Source organism: Mustela putorius, unplaced genomic scaffold (assembly GCF_011764305.1).
Source record: "Mustela putorius furo isolate JIRA1106 unplaced genomic scaffold, ASM1176430v1.1 tig00003850_pilon_pilon_pilon, whole genome shotgun sequence".
Classification (NCBI taxonomy): Eukaryota; Metazoa; Chordata; class Mammalia; order Carnivora; family Mustelidae; genus Mustela; species Mustela putorius.
In genome coordinates, this window is record NW_025422002.1 from 3,884,219 (window position 1) to 3,900,721 (window position 16,503).

Below are 16,503 nucleotides of genomic sequence, written 5' to 3' on the forward strand. Positions count from 1 at the left end.
CCACATTTGTCTTAATTTACAACTCTACAGTTCTCTTCCCTGACTTACCACTTGATTATCTTGTAGTGATGTGGGTGGAAATCATTTCTAAGTAAGCATTCTTCTCTTAGGTTATGTGACTTAGATCTCACAATTAATGAATCATAGGGGCAAGCTAAGAATGGGACCTGTTGGTTCCAGAACCTGCCATTCCCTAAGCAGATAAAAATGTAATCAAGAATGTATTTCTTTTAGTAATATGAGGAATTTATCTCAAAGAAATAAAAATCATACAGGAAAAAGAATTCCTGTGGTCTGTGTCAGGTTGTGTCCATTTTCATATTAATATTGTTTCCTAGGTCCTCCTCGGGATTTTTTATTACCAGTTTTCAGGAAAGTGACATTTTTAGGTCCTTTGAGAAATAGACTATTGAATAGAATTGCATAACCTCTTTAGTGAGATGGTTCTTTAAAAGAAGTTCTATTTCATTTGATATAGATTTAGATAAATCCTGTCCCTTTAAATAATATTTTATATATTTATAATTATGTACAATTACCAGGCACTGTGCTAAGCACTGTATGGTTATTAACATACTTAATTCTCACAGAAACCTTGCAGGAAGTTTTAATTTCTTCCCATTTCTTTCTAATGAGAAGACTGAGGCACAGAGGAATGACCAGCTTGTCTACAGTCCCTCAGCCAGTCAGCAGGGGAGACAGGATCCAAGCCCAGGCAGCCTGACTCCACAGCCCATGCCAGTAAATATGCCACGATCGAAATCTTGAGCGTTAGTAATAATTTGACAGGAAAGGCTCCTTATGAGTTTCATTAATACAAGTATCTAGGATGAAGGAGACTATTTCTATTTTGAGAACAGAGCAAATGAAACCTTAATATGGTCAGATCTGAGAATCACATGTTGAGCAAGGCATTTTCAGATCACCCGCAGGAGACAGACCAGAATGGCAAAGGATCCTAAGAGGAAAGCATGAGGAATTGGGAGTGGGAAGCCTGCAGAGGAGAAATCTCAGGATAAGAAAGCTGGCTGTCTTTGGCTAGCTCTAAGACCGTCTTGGGATGGAGATGAGAATTATTTGGAGGTGGTACCAGTCCATCACAGGACCAATGGACAAAAATATCGAGTCAGAGCTGAGAAGGGGCTGCTCCCTCCAGCAGTGAGTTCACATGCCTGGTTCAGTGATTCTCATGTGGTAGAGATTCTGTCCTACGTGGGACATTTAGAAATACTGGGAGACATTTTGTTGTCACAGCTTGTGGGGGAGGATGCTGGTCTAGTAGGTAGAGACCAAGGATGGTGCTCAAAATCCTGCAAGGCACAGGTCAGCTCCTGTGAGACAGTTACCCAACCAGGAATATCGGTGGTGCTGAGGCTGAGAAAGCTGGTCCCTGTGATTGTCAGGGAGGGGACAGATGGTCACTTAGTATTGGAAAATTAGTCAAACTAGGTGATCTTGAGAACGCCATCTAATGCTGGGATTTGGTTATCTCAGCTCTGAGTTGAGTCTACGTTACCAATTGCATGCAGAGCAAACAGCTGATCTAAAGGCTTGATTGCGGCACGTTGGCTGGAGCCATTAGCGTGCACCGCCAGCAAGTCACTCCCTCGGCTTCTGATAAACGTCCTCGGAAACCAGCACGCGATGTTTCTCTTCAGTGTGTCTTTCCTGTACTCCTGGCATTCTTCGGTCGAGGAACCATACCTAAATGGCAACACTCATAAGTGGTTAAGACGAGAGGAAAAAATGCATTTGCATAAGTAAAAATAGGTACTCACCTATAGTAGAAGAAGTATTGGGTATCCTCGGGGGCATCCTTGCCAACGAGCCAGGTACAGTAAAGAGAAACTTGGTATGGCCTTGACGGATTAGAGTTATTTAACATGGTCGTCGTAGTACACGTTAAATTCACAATTGAGGTTCCAGGAGACCCTGGATAGTCAATAAGAGGGTCAAAAATAAGAATAAAACATTGCCACAACAGCTATTAAATTTTGCCCTTTCTCTGAAACTGTAGTGATTGGGAACATCTTACCATGAAAAAAAGTAATTGTTACCACAAGATTTACAGAAACCTACTGGCAAAGGGCCAGCTTATGAGGGGGTGAAGCTAGGATTCCAGAGGCTGAGTTTCTGGCATTGAACTTTCTGGCTACTTTGGACAAAGGAGGTGTGCGTGTGGGATTTCATATTTGTATGAAACTTTAAGAGCAGTGCAAGAGGTTGTTATTCAGGCCTTGGGGCCCAGGGACTTTGATATCCTAATGCCACATTTTTCATTTATTTATTTATTTATTTGTTTGTTTGTTTGTTTATTTGACAGAGATCACAAGTAGGCAGAGAGGCAAGCAGAGAGAGAGAGGGGGAAGCTGGCTCTCTGCTGAGCAGAGAGCCCGATGCGGGGCTTGATCTCAGGACCCTGAGATCAGGACCTGAGCTAAAGGCAGGGGCTTAACCCACTGAGCCCCCCAGGAGCCCCTAATGCCACATTTTTCTATAATGAGCTGTGATACCTTGAAGCCCACTCTTCTGGACCTCAGATTTTCCAGCTGTAAACAGGAGAGTTGGCAAAGAAAGGTCTCCAGTGCTGCTTTCCATCCTAGAAATATGTGATTCATTAGGTCGCACTCAAATGGGTCCTGAATAACAGAGATTGCTGCTCCAAAGGAAGTGGGTGCTGGCAGCACTGAAAAAATAACAATACTCCCTCCTGCACCGGGGGGCTCAGTGGGTTAAGCATTTGTCTTTGGCTCAGGTTATGATCCCAGGGTCCTGGGATGGAACCCCACATCAGGCCCCCTGCTCAGTGGGGAGTCTGCTTCTCCCTCTCCCCACCCTTGCTCTTGCTCTCTCGCTGTATCTGCTGCTATCTCTCTCTGTCTCAAATAAATACCTAAAATATTTAAAAAACAAAAACAAAACATTCCCTGGGAGAGTCTATGCACACTAGTCTATGGAAGTCAGCTTTACTGTGCAAAGATATTAAAGAATCATGCAATTTTTCACCAAACGCATTATGTTCACTTCACCCAGAATTTGTGAAGATTTGACTGGAAAGCCTTGTTTCCATTTCAAACCACATTGTCACCATGTTAACTAGGGCTCTCTTCTGAACACATGTGGTGAAACTGGCCTTGTGGTTGTTCACAGGAGGGGAAAAACACTTTGTGCTGAGGGCCAGGGAGGACCTCATCAAAGTGGGAGCCCTTAGGTTGAGTCTCAAATGATAGAAGGGGTCTTTTTAGCTTAGTTTAAGTCAATTCTGTGATCACATTTATCACTGTCAGCCAGGGTAGTTCAAAGCAGAGAAGACGACAGGCTCCTCTTGTCTGCAGAGAATTTGGACAAAAGGGACACTAGCTACTTTGTGTTATTACCACGCACTGCCGGATAGGTTTTTTCTGTATATTCAAATATGACAAAGGTACACGGACTTAACGTGGATGCCTTGCACTCAGTGTGCTGTTGCACACCCAAATATAGTTTAGAGTCTCCTGTTATCTGTCTCCTACCTCTCTTCCAAGTAATTATTTGGTATGAATTCATTTTGATTCAAGGGAGAGTTAATTTTTCATTCATGTCACCATATATTGACATGCTCAGAGAATAATTAGAATTGAGGACACATGATTCTGAGGTAGCCACACAGAGGTCTGTATTTGTGACCTTGTGTCTGTCTACCTTAGATTAGTCTCTGAACTTGAATCAAGGCCATTGTGCATTGGCTGCTCCATGGTCTTTGCAGCGTGTTCTCAAGAGTGAACAGAAAGATGTTCACAGTGCTGCTCTCCATCATCGATGCAACTCAGGGATTGTGTTGCCATTGCATTTAGTGAGGTGACAAGATAATGGTTGGATGATTACCTGCAGGCCAGATGGGTCAAGACAGCTATTACTAGGAACACTCAGATGACCTGGGACACAGTGATCCTTCTCTCTTTCCCGTGTGTGTGTGTGTGTGTGTGTGTGTGTGTGTGTGGTTTTTCCAAGGGTTTAATCACAGGTATCACTGATTCTACATATCAGAAACCCCAGTTTTCCACAGAGGACAGTATAGACAGTGGCTTCTGTCTATCCTCGTTACTCACGGTGGGTTGTTCAGTGTTGTGGCTTCTGTGAACCATCAGAAGCTTCCTTCAGTTTGCTGTGACACATCCTAGAGTGTGCGGAGCGGCATAGACAGGACAGGGGGGATCGCTCCTTCTGGAAGGTTGTATTGCTTGCTCTCCCGGCCCAGTAAAGCATGAGACACTGTCCCTGCTGCCCACCCCCACAAGGCTTATATCCAGAGGTGGCAGTGTATAAAGCTATTAATTTGTGAAAGATAGAGGCATATGTGCCAAATGAGTAACACAGCCCCTGAATGGGTTTGGAGGAGGAAGAGCCTTCTTCGGTGTATAGGATGAAAAATAAAAGGGCTTTATAAAGGAGGTGCATTTTGATTTGGGCTTTGAGGTATGGGAAGGATTCAGAAAAGTAAGCAGAGGGGAATCCAAGAAAGCAAAGTCTCTGAGGGAAGAAAAAGCTGCTTCAGAAGAGGGGGTGCGGGGGCAGAGTCCATGTTAGAAATCTGTCTGAGAAAAGCAGAGGAATCGTGTTGGGTATGGTTGGAAAATGTCTTACAGCCCAATTATGAAAGACCTCATTGGCCGTGATTTTGCTGATGACCCTGTGATGTGGGAGCTGGGAAGTGAGACGTGCGAGCTGTGTGCAGGGGTGCACCAGATGGAATGGGGTGGGTTATGAGTTAGGAGGAACTGCCGACTGACTGTGGAGAAGAAAAGCCAATTACTTTTCCAGCTTTGCCTGATCTGCAAAGTCAGGAATACAATGTGAGGCTGTTAAGCACCCATCTTACCCGGAGGGGCTTTAAGCTCCGCAGAAACCCAGTTGCTTGCGAGGAGGGAGTGGCCGTCCCACGGAATGGTCTGCACACTTGCTGAAAAGCCTTGATGAAGAACGGTTACGCGTTTGCTTTCAGTGTTTCTGGTTTCATACTAAAAATAAACACCACAAGTCATGATCCAGAAAAGGGAAAGAGCATTAAAAGAGCTATTTTAATCTGATAGGCATTTTCTTCCACTCTTTAAATGGCACATAAATAAAAGGCAATGAACTAGTTTGGATAGAACATAATTAAGCACGTGATTTCACAGGTACATATCTGCTTGTCCCCAAACTCATCAAGTTAGGTAAATACATACAGCTTTTTATACACCACTCATACCACAACAAAGTTCATTTTTTAAAAATGAGCGAGTAAATAAATGACCCAATTCTAGCATTTGGGTGTTAAAAAAAAAAAGGTACAATAATATATAATGATTTATCAGTGATAGATGAACACATTCCTATAAAAACAAACAAAATACTATGATTAGGGCTCACATTCACCTCAGCCATCTCTCTAGTCCCAGTCTCTTCCGCAGAGGGTACTTTCTAAGGGAAAATTCTCTAGAATTCCATATTGAAAGTAAAAGCAGCTAATACTGGGGCACCTGGATGGCTCAGTTGGTTAAGCCTCTGCCTTTGGTCTCAGTGTCCTGGACTCGAGCCCCATGTCAGACTCTCTGCTCAGTAGGGAGCCTCTTCGCCCCCTCCTTCTGCTCCTCCTCTCCTGGTTGTGCTTTCGCTCTCTTGATCCCTCTCTCTCTCTCAAATAAACAAAATCTTAAAAAAAAAAAAAAAAAAAAAACTAATACTAATTGCGTCTTCCTTCATCTCACTTTACTACACATGTCCTAAGTATTGGGGGCTTTAACATAATCCCTTCAATGGGATATGGAAAAGCCCTGTCTCTGAGATGTGTAGTGACTGGCCCAAGGTTGCCAAGGCAGGAAGTGGCGGACCCTGAATTTGAACTTGGCTTCTCTGGCTAGGCCTCCGGCCGCTTCCCATTTTACTCCACTGCTCTCTTCCCTATCTTTTTCTCTTTGCCTATTTTCAAGTATCAAATCTGTTTTACCTTCACATTCACTACACTTTCTTTTCTTGGTGAAAGAATCAGAGCAAAGTTAAAATGTTTGTGCTGCTGCGGAATGCCTAGCAACACGCCTGGCAATAGTTCACTGTCATTTCAACAGGCACCCTACTCTGCTCAGAGTCTAACAGAAAACCCTTGAGTCCATATGTTTGGCGGGGAGTAGGGTGACTTAAAAGTTCATTCGCCGGGGAAAAAGCAGTCAGTGTTAAAATGGACTCTGAATAAAGACGACTGTCAGAATAAATACTTACATCTTCTTCTTGCGGAGCATTAATTCTCACTCGATAGCCCAGCTCCACATTCCCTGGCTCTTGATGAGGATTTGGTTCCCAGCGCAAAAGAACTTGGGCTAGACCAGTAACGTTGATGGTGAAATTGGTAGGTGGGAGAAGTAAAGCTGTTGGTGAAAAGGAGCCACGTGATGTTCGATTGCATGAAGGTGGCACTTTTAAATTGCCCAAGACCTTCAGGGTGTAGTATAGGATTTTACGAGTATTAGAAGGTTTAAGATGGAAATAATTTTGGAAACACAGTTGCTTAAAACTGCTTTTAATTCATTATCTTTCTAACTTTGCCCAGGTATTTCCCTATAGCATATGCAGGGTTTTTTTTAAACTGAAATATGAATACTTTAATATATCATTTATTATAAATACAGTCTTCAGGCTGAGGGCCATTATCTATAAATCGGCTGGAAAAACTTACTGGTTTATGGCTAGAATTTGTTCTGATGACATGGAAGAAAATAGGATAGAAAATATCAGGGTTTATGACATATAATGACTATGTTTCATAAACCTCTTTTTTCTACTACATCAATGTACTTCAATATTTGTATTTGCACTGGTTCTTGAAGTAAAATTAATTTATTTCTCATTATGATTCCAAGTCAAAACAATTTGTGAGCAAAACTACTTAGACCTTAATAGAAAAAAGGGTTTTTTCTTTGAACCACTGTTTTCAAAATAAAAACTTGCCTTTAAATTACAAAATCAATGCCTGCTCATTTTAGGAATTTTGGAAAGCACAGGTGAGCAAAAAGAAAAAGAAAGAAAAATTACTTCTAATCCTGCAATGGAAAATAGTGTTAATATGTGATACATTCATTATTTTCTGTCCTTGGCATATGTTGCTACAACTTTTTAAATTGCTTCCTAAAACTAGGACAATATTGTACACACTATTAGGAAACTGAATTTTATTCACTTACTACATGGTTCGGGTATTTCCATTGACCTTTAATTTTGAATAGCCTTGTACAACTCTGCATCCGTACCTGCCACATATGGCTTGTAGGACTTTGTCTATAAAACACTGTCCACTATGGTAGCCACTGGCCATATACGGTTATTTAAATGTGAGTTAAACCAAATGTTCCTTACCTTAGTTGCATGAGCCATACATATTTCAAGCACTCTGTGTCGCTTATGTGTAGTGTCTTCTCCATTACAGAATGAGGATATAGAATAGTGTCCTTATCATAGAAAGTTCTCTTAGACAACACTACATACAGACTGTGTGATAATCTTCTTTTTTAGACTCTGTCCTTATACCAGACCCATAGATTAACAAGTTTCTGAACCAAAACATAGTGGAAGTTTTTTATTCTTTGGTTGTGAGGACTCGTAACCAACCCCTTGCATGGGAAGCCATTCCACACATGGGCCCCAGCTCCATTCCACAGAGCCCATGCGCCCACACTCCGAATAGAATTCCCCGTTGTCATCAAATGTGCATTCCAGCCAACTTTGTTTTCTTCAAGTACTAGTGTGTTTAAAGAGTTTGGATTCTGATAAGAATAAGTATTCTTCTTTTAACAATCCAGTTTCAAACTGAGGGTTTTTTAAGAGAAAAAAACAAGGCTATCATTTTTTGTTATATGTTATATATATATACATATATACATACATACATACATATATACATATATACATATATACATATATACACATATATACGTATATATGTATATATGTATATATGTATGTATATATGTATATATATATAATTTTTTTAAAAGAAACACTGCTGAATTTGATAGGTGGTACCTACATTTTTTATCAGGAAGTGAGTCTGCTCTCAGTATCACCACAGCCCACAACAGAATCAGTGATGCAGATGCCATGATAATCCCATCCTACAGAAGACAGAAGGATGAAGATCCAAATCACCACCAGAGGCCATTTTTAAGAGAAACTGGAAGCTACCTTTTACTGTAAAATGTAGACCTTTTCCCATTTAACATTATGAACTATCTGTTATGTGCTAAAAATACAAATAGGAACAAATCTTGGGTTTTGTCTTTAAAAAGTGGATCCATAGTCTGAAGGGCAGGATGAAATGTAAATGAATAATTGTAGTCCAGTTAAACACTGTTGCAATAAAGGTGTGAATGGGACACAGTAAGAACCAAGAGATTTTTGAATGGAGTCCAGAAGGATTAACTAGAGTTCTTTTTTTTTCCCCCCTAAAGATTTATTTATGTATTTTAGGGGGAAAAAGAGAGAACAGGGGAGAGGGGTAGAGAAAAAGGGAGAGTTCCATGCGGACTTGGGCTAAGCACGGAGCCCAGCAACGCAAGGCTCAATCTTATGACCCCAAGATCACAACCTGACCAATCACTCCACTGACTGAGCCACCCAGGCGTTCCTTAACGAGAGCTCTTGACACACAACAGGGAAAGGCAGTCCTTGTGGAATCCACAGCAAGGGCAAAGCCAGAAGAACAGAAATTAAGTGGGTGAGTTCGGGTACTGAGCAGGAAACCAGAGCAGATCTTTGAACAGTAAAAATTCTGGGAACTGTTAATCAGATAGAAAATTCTAATTTTAATTAACAAGTATTTAAGTATGAGCCAACATGACAAGAAACTTGAAAACAATTTTAATGTGAGGAAGAGACACTTTGTGTCACAAAACTTGGAATAAATTTATGACACTTTGAGCTTTGGAGAGGTTAAATATTTTGATGAATCCAAATAGGGGCAGGCCGTAAAAGGAATTAAAAACACAGTTAGAGGCCTAAAGAAAATAAACACCGGCTTGCTACCTACTTGAAACAACTGGACAATGAAACGGGCTCTAGAGTTGTAACGTTGTGATAAATCAACATGGCAGCCTGGAAAGTGTGGGTGTTAATGTCAGCATCCTGTTGGACACGATGTCCAAGAAGGGAGTGGATGCCTTGTTGGGAATTATCGATTAGAAATCTTGAGTGTTTCCTCTGGAGATACTGAAAGGCATTTTTCATATGGACTGTATTTCAAGGAACAAAGAATTTTAACAGCTTCCCCGTGTTGTGTGCTACCCTGGATTTTACAAAGCAGTTCTTCCTTTCATCTCTCATGCCTCCTTTTATTCCGTGGGTGGCCCACATGGTTATTAGCCAATTGACAATGAAGAAAAAGAGTCTGAAAACTTAAATAATCTTCCAAAAATCAAACATCTAGTAGATAATGGAACTTAGACGTAATCTTGGATCTTCCAACAGCAAAGCCTATGCTCTGTACTAATTTAAATGACTTCAAGTATTCAGTTTAAAATTTTATTTGAAAAAGGACACCTAGCTGGCTCAGTTGGAAAAGCATGTGACTCTTGGCCTCAGGGTCATAAGTTTGAGTCCCACATTGGGTATAATGATTATGTAAAAATACAATGTTTTTTTAGAAAGCTTATTTAAAAGGATTGGTATTTGCAAATATAATGGTGGCAGAACCACAGAAGATGACTTTTGGCTAAATGGAGAAAAAAGAAATTCTGTTTTTGTTAAATAAATATTTTATTTATTTATTTGACAGACAGAGAGGGAACACAAGCAGGGGGAGTGGGAGAGGGAGAAGCAGGCTTCCTGCTGAGCAGGGAGCCAATGTGGGGCTCTATCCCAGGACCCCAGGATCATGACATGAGCCAAAGGGAGACGCTTAAGGACTGAACCACCCAGGCGCCCGAATAAAGAAATTTTTAATTATTATTTTTGAGCTTACTATTTAATCAACTTATTACTTTACGTACTACTATCACTCTTTTTTTTTTTTTAAGATTTTATTTATTTATTTGACAGAGAGAGATTACAGGTAGGTAGAGAGGCTGGCAGAGAGAGAGAGAGAGAGAGAGAAGCAGGCTCCCCGCCGAGCAGAGAGCCCGATGTGGGACTCGATCCCAGGACCCCGAGATCATGACCTGAGCCGAAGGCAGCGGCTTAAACCACTGAGCCACCCAGGCGCCCCAAATCACTCTTAACTTTATAACGAAATCAGTAAAATATCTCAATACAGAACAAACATAGCAATGTCATACAAATCATTCAATTTCTTTTTCAAATAGAGAATTGCTAATCAGAATTGTGCTACTTTTGATAAAAAATAATGTTCTCTTACTCCGATCTCACACTGTAGAAACAGGACTTTAAAAATGACAAGAACAATAAAAGGTATTTTAATACTTTAATATTTTTCAACAAGTAAGAATTTTAAGGAGTTACAGGGAAGCATCAGTAATTTGCTGAGACGCAAAGATACAAAAATAAAACTAAAAAAAACCTTCAACAAATAACAATAAAGACAGTTTCCTCTGCAAGGTAAGGTCAAGTCTTTGAAACGTCAGCATTTCCTGAAATGTTATATATGCACTAACTTTGCACTAATTGTCATTAAGAGGAATTCTAGGTCAGAAAAAAAAATGCAAGATTGATATTCCCTAGCGACCTGTACTGACTGGCAAAGTAAATAGTATGTTATGAGCAAACATGTATTTGTTCTTTGCAGTTAAGTAATTGAAAGATAAAACTGTTGAGTGTCTAAGTGGGGAGATAACTGAATATTTTACATAACCAAGCACCTTCCCCTAGAATTCATTACATATTCCAACATCGTAGCTGCTGAAAATGGAATTATGTTTTGTATTCAATCACTCAAAATTTTTCTGATGATTATTATTATTTTGGGGGGCTATTAAACAGCCATACCCTTTTCTTTCTCATCTCATTGCGATATTTTCATTTCAAAAAGGTGACACAACAAAATTACGTGTTCTACAGACAACACAAGATACTCAAATAGAAGTCAAAATATTAGTGAGAATGGCAATTTTTTTGTGAGCCAGCTAAATTCCCCCCAAGACTTTGCTTTGGCAGTTGACCCGGGTTTTCCGTAATCCTGTTCATTCTCTGTTCTGTTCCCTGAAAGCTCCTCCAGCCTTTGTCCGTGATCCCTTATTATTTCTGGTCTCAGGCATAGCAATTACCACTGCTGGAAAAACAACCCAACTCTCTCCAGGCTGTGTCTTTAATTCAACAGTATATTGTTAAATAGATGTCAGCTGGGCAACCTTTCACTGTAGAAATATAGAGCTACCTCTCTAGCTTAAAAAAATACATATCAAAATGACAATATGATCGATTACTTATGGCTACCAATTAAAATCCACCAGAAAGCTATCAAGTTGTTAAAATAACATTCAAATTAAGCAGAATGAAGCAAACTTGGACTTAATTACAATCATCACAAGTACAAACTCAGTTTTCTTAGAGATATCATAGGTTATTTGTTCCTGTGACATTTCACCGAGTCTACATAAAATTCCTCGAGTGCCTTCTAAGAATCTGCCTTCTGATAAGTGTTCTATTGGAAATTTGGGAGAAAACAGGAGCATAACCTCTTGCACTACAGATGTTTGTAGAAAGTTGGGTAAAGTTTTGGCAATTGGCAATGGATTTCCCCAGTGTTCCTACGAATTGGTCAAATTCTACTGAAGTTCAGACTTAAGAATATTTTCCCCTCTTTTTTTCTTCTCAACTTATTATTATTATTATTATTTGCCTGGGGCATTTGTTTTATAACCAAAGTTGTATATGCAACCCTGTTTTTAGAGCATTTTTGAGTCACTTGTGGTGACATCTAATTCCAGACTCAACCTCAGTGCACAGAAATTGAAAAGCAACGGAGAGGATTCATGCTCTGTTAGGCTCTTAAAAGTAGAGAGTTTACTTTTTTACTTCCTCTTTTTTTCCCTGTACAGAGTAATCAGCAATAAAACTCATGTCTTGAGTGATGAAAAATAAATAACCCAGGGTGTAAAATGCAAAGGACACATTTAACATTTAGGTATATTGCATTACCCCCAAATGAAAACCCGTGCAGGCTTCCTAAAAATATAAATGAGTGATAAGGACTGCATGCAGTTTTTTCCTTCTTATTCCTGGATTTTAGTCAATTTTTTGAAATAGTCATAAAATATAAGTCATGGGTTCAAATTGTTGCTCTATACATTCATAAACAATCTTTAGGCAAGGTAGGAATGGTGCTCCTTTGGGAAAATGAAGGAAGAAGGACTTCACTGCTAATCTCCCAACAGTGGTTAAAAATCTCCCAGCTAATCCCATGTGGTATGATTTGCCATCCCGCATCCCTGCTTCCCCACTCCTGGCCATACCTGCCTCTGGTGATCCTCTTGTTTCCAACCACCGTGCTCAATAGCAGAGGGCCAGGGCTAGATCCATCCTGTCTGTGCGTTTGGCTGCAGCCCCAGCCCCTAGCACAGCATCAGGCACAGGGCAGATGCTTGAAGTGCTTGGTCCTGTAAAGAATAGAGGCAAATTAATACTCTACCAAGTCAGTAGGCTAAAACCTAGCCTGGGGAAAAACAGATCAGAGCACAGAAGGCTGGGAGCATGTTAACAAGCATGGTCCATTTCAGGGGCGGGGTGGGGTGTGTGTGGGGGGGGTGGTGGTGGTGGTGTGTGTGTGTGTGTGTGTGTGTGTGTAAGAGAGATACATTTGGTACCTTGCCTAAAAATTTCCGCCAGTAGCATTTCATGTAATGAAAACAAATGAGATGATTTGATCTCCAAATCTTTCTTTAATTTTGAAAGGCAAACTTTTAACAAATAGCTACACACCTTAATATATTTTTCAGTAACTACAAAAGAGAACACAACCTTTCATACAAAATAAAAATTGTACCAGGTAATGAAATTTTTGGCATGATAATCCGTTAAATTGAGTATTGAATACATTAATCAGTATGGCTATAAAAGCGGTCACTTTTCATGTGTTCATGAATGTTAGGCTCATGGGGTATTGAAGGATTTTTAGTTTCCTTTTTTTTAAAAAAAATTTCATTCAATCTATTTCTCCTGTATAAATAAAAATTTTAAAAAATTATGTTGCTTTGGGTAAATAACAAAACCAAGTGAGATATTTTAGCTATTTTTGTTTTAGATACTTCAAATTATTTTACATCTTGTATCAAGTCAAACAATCTTGAAAAACCCCCGAATCCCCAGGAGAGACAAAAAGCAGAATGACTTCAGTTAGATACAATGCAATCATCTCCTTTTTGCTGTTGTTCCTTAATGTGTAGCTTTCTTAATTAACTCTGAAATGTCCTCACAAAGATATTTCATTAACTGCTATACCCTGTTTTCTAACCTCAGGTATTTTCTGAGAAATCTTGGCAGAGTCTATATTTTCCTTTTAATCCCTAAAGTACCTGCAGGAGTGGAAAACCATTCTCCCATATAAGGGTCAACAAAAACCATAGGTATCTTGTTAATATGACTCACCTGGCCATGGACTTGCTCTCCTCAGTTACTTAGCTGAGTTATCAGGGCGCAAGAATAGAGTGCCATTCCCAGAATTGATATGAGCTGCCTGACAGATGTTTTATAGCACCATTATTAGTTCTGCCCCTGCTAATAATAGTTACAAGGGGTTTTGTTTCCCCTTTTTCTTTAAAAATTCACCATATTTTTAGAAATCATTATTTCCCCCTTTTCCTATTCTCCTTGCCCCCTTCCCCACATACTGAAATTCTTAGGAGGTGGAGCACAGGGCGATCTTAGAGGAAAAAAAGGCATTTGCTCACTTTGCGATGAATCAGCCTTGGATCCCCACTCAGTGAGCAGTGTGCTGGCCGTGCCATCAGGAGCAGCTGCAAGGGCATTGAAAATGAATCTTCTTATCTCTGGGTGTACTTTTTGACTTAGAGGCGGTTCTCCTTCACTGTTTCATCATCACAGCTGTAAGGGTTGCACACTCCCGGGCCGTTTGCTTGTTTGCCATGGGGGTAAAACAGAGCTTCTCTGAGCACATTTCCAGGGAGCCTTTCTAAGAGCAGTAATGGATGGAGCCTCAAGAGCAACCCCCGGAGGAATGAAGTGAAAGGATCTCTCTTGTTCCGATAGCCACTATCTGATAACGGTCTCGTCTGCATTTTCATTCTCTTTCAAGAGGTTTGGCTCTCTGTTCAGGAGCTGAAAGTAACATTTACTCATGGGTGACAAGGTCAAGTGTTCTGTGGGTGGTCTCGAGCACTGCGTGTCTGCGTTCTTCATAGGCTTCATTCAGCCAAGGTATGCGTTGTGCCTCTGTCACCCACACAGTGCTGGGCACATGGGAGGACAAGCAGAATAGGTCTGTCTTTGTGCGGCGCGATAGCAGCACTTCTCAGGCCTAAGAGAATGTCTTAGGCTTTTTCCTCTTCACTAGCCGGCCCTGCACTGCCATACTTTTGTGTGCCAGGGGCAGGGCGAGTTTCCGAGTGTGATAAACTGCTGGCTAGCCCGGCTAGGAGCTCAGTGTAGCCCTGCTCATTCTATAAAGATTGTGACAGACAGTGGCAGTTGGGTCAGCGCCACAGCCCAGGACCTTGTTCCTCCTGTCAACTCCCAGGTTCCAGCAGAATGCCTCCGCTGTCCTTGGGATGCTCTAACTGAAGTAAAATGAGTTGCGTTTTTTTTGTTGTTGTTGTTGTTTTTGTTTTTGTTTTTTTTTGCTTTGTTCCATTTCTGTCTAGGAATTTTGAGGTGACTGACTAGCAAAGCTAATTTAAAAAAATGGGGCCTAGGGTGTGGATGGATAAGAACAGCACTTATTAGGATGCCTGGGGTGGCTCAGTTGGTTAAGCATCTGCCTTCTGCTCAGGTCATGATCCCTTGGTCTTGGGATGGAGCCTCTTGTAGGCTGTGAGCTCAGCAAGGAGTGTGCTTCTCCCTCTTTCTCTCTGTGCATTCTTTCTTTCTCTTTCTCACTCTCAAATAAATAAATAAAATCTTTAAAAAAGGGGGGGGCTGCCTGGGTGGCTCAGTGGGTTAAAGACTCTGCCTTTGGCTCAGGTCATGATCTCAGGGTCCTGGGATTGAGCCCCACATTGGGCTCTCTGCTCAGCGGGGAGCCTGCTTCTCCCTCTCTCTCTGCCTGCCTCTCTGCCTACTTGTGATCTCCATCTGTCAAATAAATAAATAAAATCTTTAAAAAAAAGAATAGTACTTACTGTATTAAGTATCTGAGCCAAAAAATAAAAAATTTAAAAAAAAAGTATCTGAGCCAGGTACCAGTTATTGCCTTTGTAAGGGGACCCCCGCTCTTAGCCCAAGGAGCTGAGTGACAGTGGCCAATGAGAAGCCAATGCAGGAGGAAGGGGGAGCAAGGGCCGGGAGGCAAGGAGGCAGTTGCCAGGTGAGATCAGTTCTACTTGCAAGACAAGGAACCACACGCACCCTGAATGAGACTTCCAGGAGGCTCAGTGTAGGTAATGTACAAGGACCGTGAGTGGGGTTCTTAAGGTACCTGTTGTAGCAGTTGCCAAAATGAAACTGGTCAATCATTATTGGATGACCTGAAAAAATGCGATTTTTCCCTGGAGAAGAGGGAAGTGGCAGAGAGACATCCATTTCTTTGCTAAGAAGCACCCAGAAGCGTTGAAATAGAGATCAGCCTCTGACATACTCTAGGACGTCCCGTACATCTAATGTCAGTTGTAGTGTACTTGTCACTATGGAAGCCCTAAAATAGGTATTAATTGTTGCGAGGGCCGGAATTTCTGGCCTGAGAGTCTGCTTTCATGTTCTATTTCTTGTATTCAGTTACTCGAGAAGTAGTTACTGAATGTGTCTGTGCACAGCATCAGGCACTGTTAAGGACATAGAATTAGATTTGGCTACTAGCCTGGATACCATCTTCTTGGATATCTGATCTTCTATCAACTATATCAATAATAACTTTAAAAATGCACTCACATTTTGTCTCCATGTCCTATTACCACTGTAGCCTGAAGGAAAATGAGTGCTTTGTGAAGTTAACTTGGCAACAGTTTTCTTCTTTAGAATAAACTGTAAATGTCAAAAGATAGTATAGTGGAATATGCTGGAAGAATCCCCCAAATTGTTGTGTTTGTTTTGTTTTGTTTTAAAGTAAAGTCAAATTTGCCTGTATTCTTTTAGAAGAAAAGCAATCTGAGTTCAGCCAAATAATATAGGTGAAAATATGAATAGAAGAAGGAACACAGGATTCGGTGGTCCCACCTTGGACTCCAGTTGTAGAAGTTTACTACAGGTGTTTATAAATAGGAATCCATTTCATGGAAATATGAAATAGAGACCAAGATTTATATGAGAGAAAAAGAGTGAAACTCATTATATCTTTACTTGTCATAGGAAAAATAATACGGGGACAGTTGGAGAAAGATAACTTTCAAAGGTTGAAATATGTAGATAATAGAGTTTATCAAGAACTTTTAATAATAC

At 40.6% G+C, this 16,503-nt stretch overlaps 1 protein-coding gene across 1 annotated transcript in view; it reads right to left on the reverse strand.

Annotated features, from left to right (window-relative positions):
- The window catches only part of IL5RA (interleukin 5 receptor subunit alpha), a 36,619-nt gene extending 22,503 nt beyond the window's left edge, over positions 1–14,116 (reverse strand). The window contains exons 1-7 of the mRNA XM_004738402.2: positions 13,845–14,116; positions 12,411–12,554; positions 8,036–8,120; positions 6,235–6,380; positions 4,859–4,997; positions 1,779–1,932; positions 1,517–1,704 (exon numbers count right to left, since the gene is read on the reverse strand). Of these exons, the coding sequence (XP_004738459.1) occupies positions 1,517–1,704; positions 1,779–1,932; positions 4,859–4,997; positions 6,235–6,380; positions 8,036–8,108 (700 nt within the window). The 5' untranslated portion in view covers positions 8,109–8,120; positions 12,411–12,554; positions 13,845–14,116. The remainder of the gene's footprint in view (positions 1–1,516; positions 1,705–1,778; positions 1,933–4,858; positions 4,998–6,234; positions 6,381–8,035; positions 8,121–12,410; positions 12,555–13,844) is intronic.
- Positions 14,117–16,503: the final 2,387 nt, after the last annotated feature.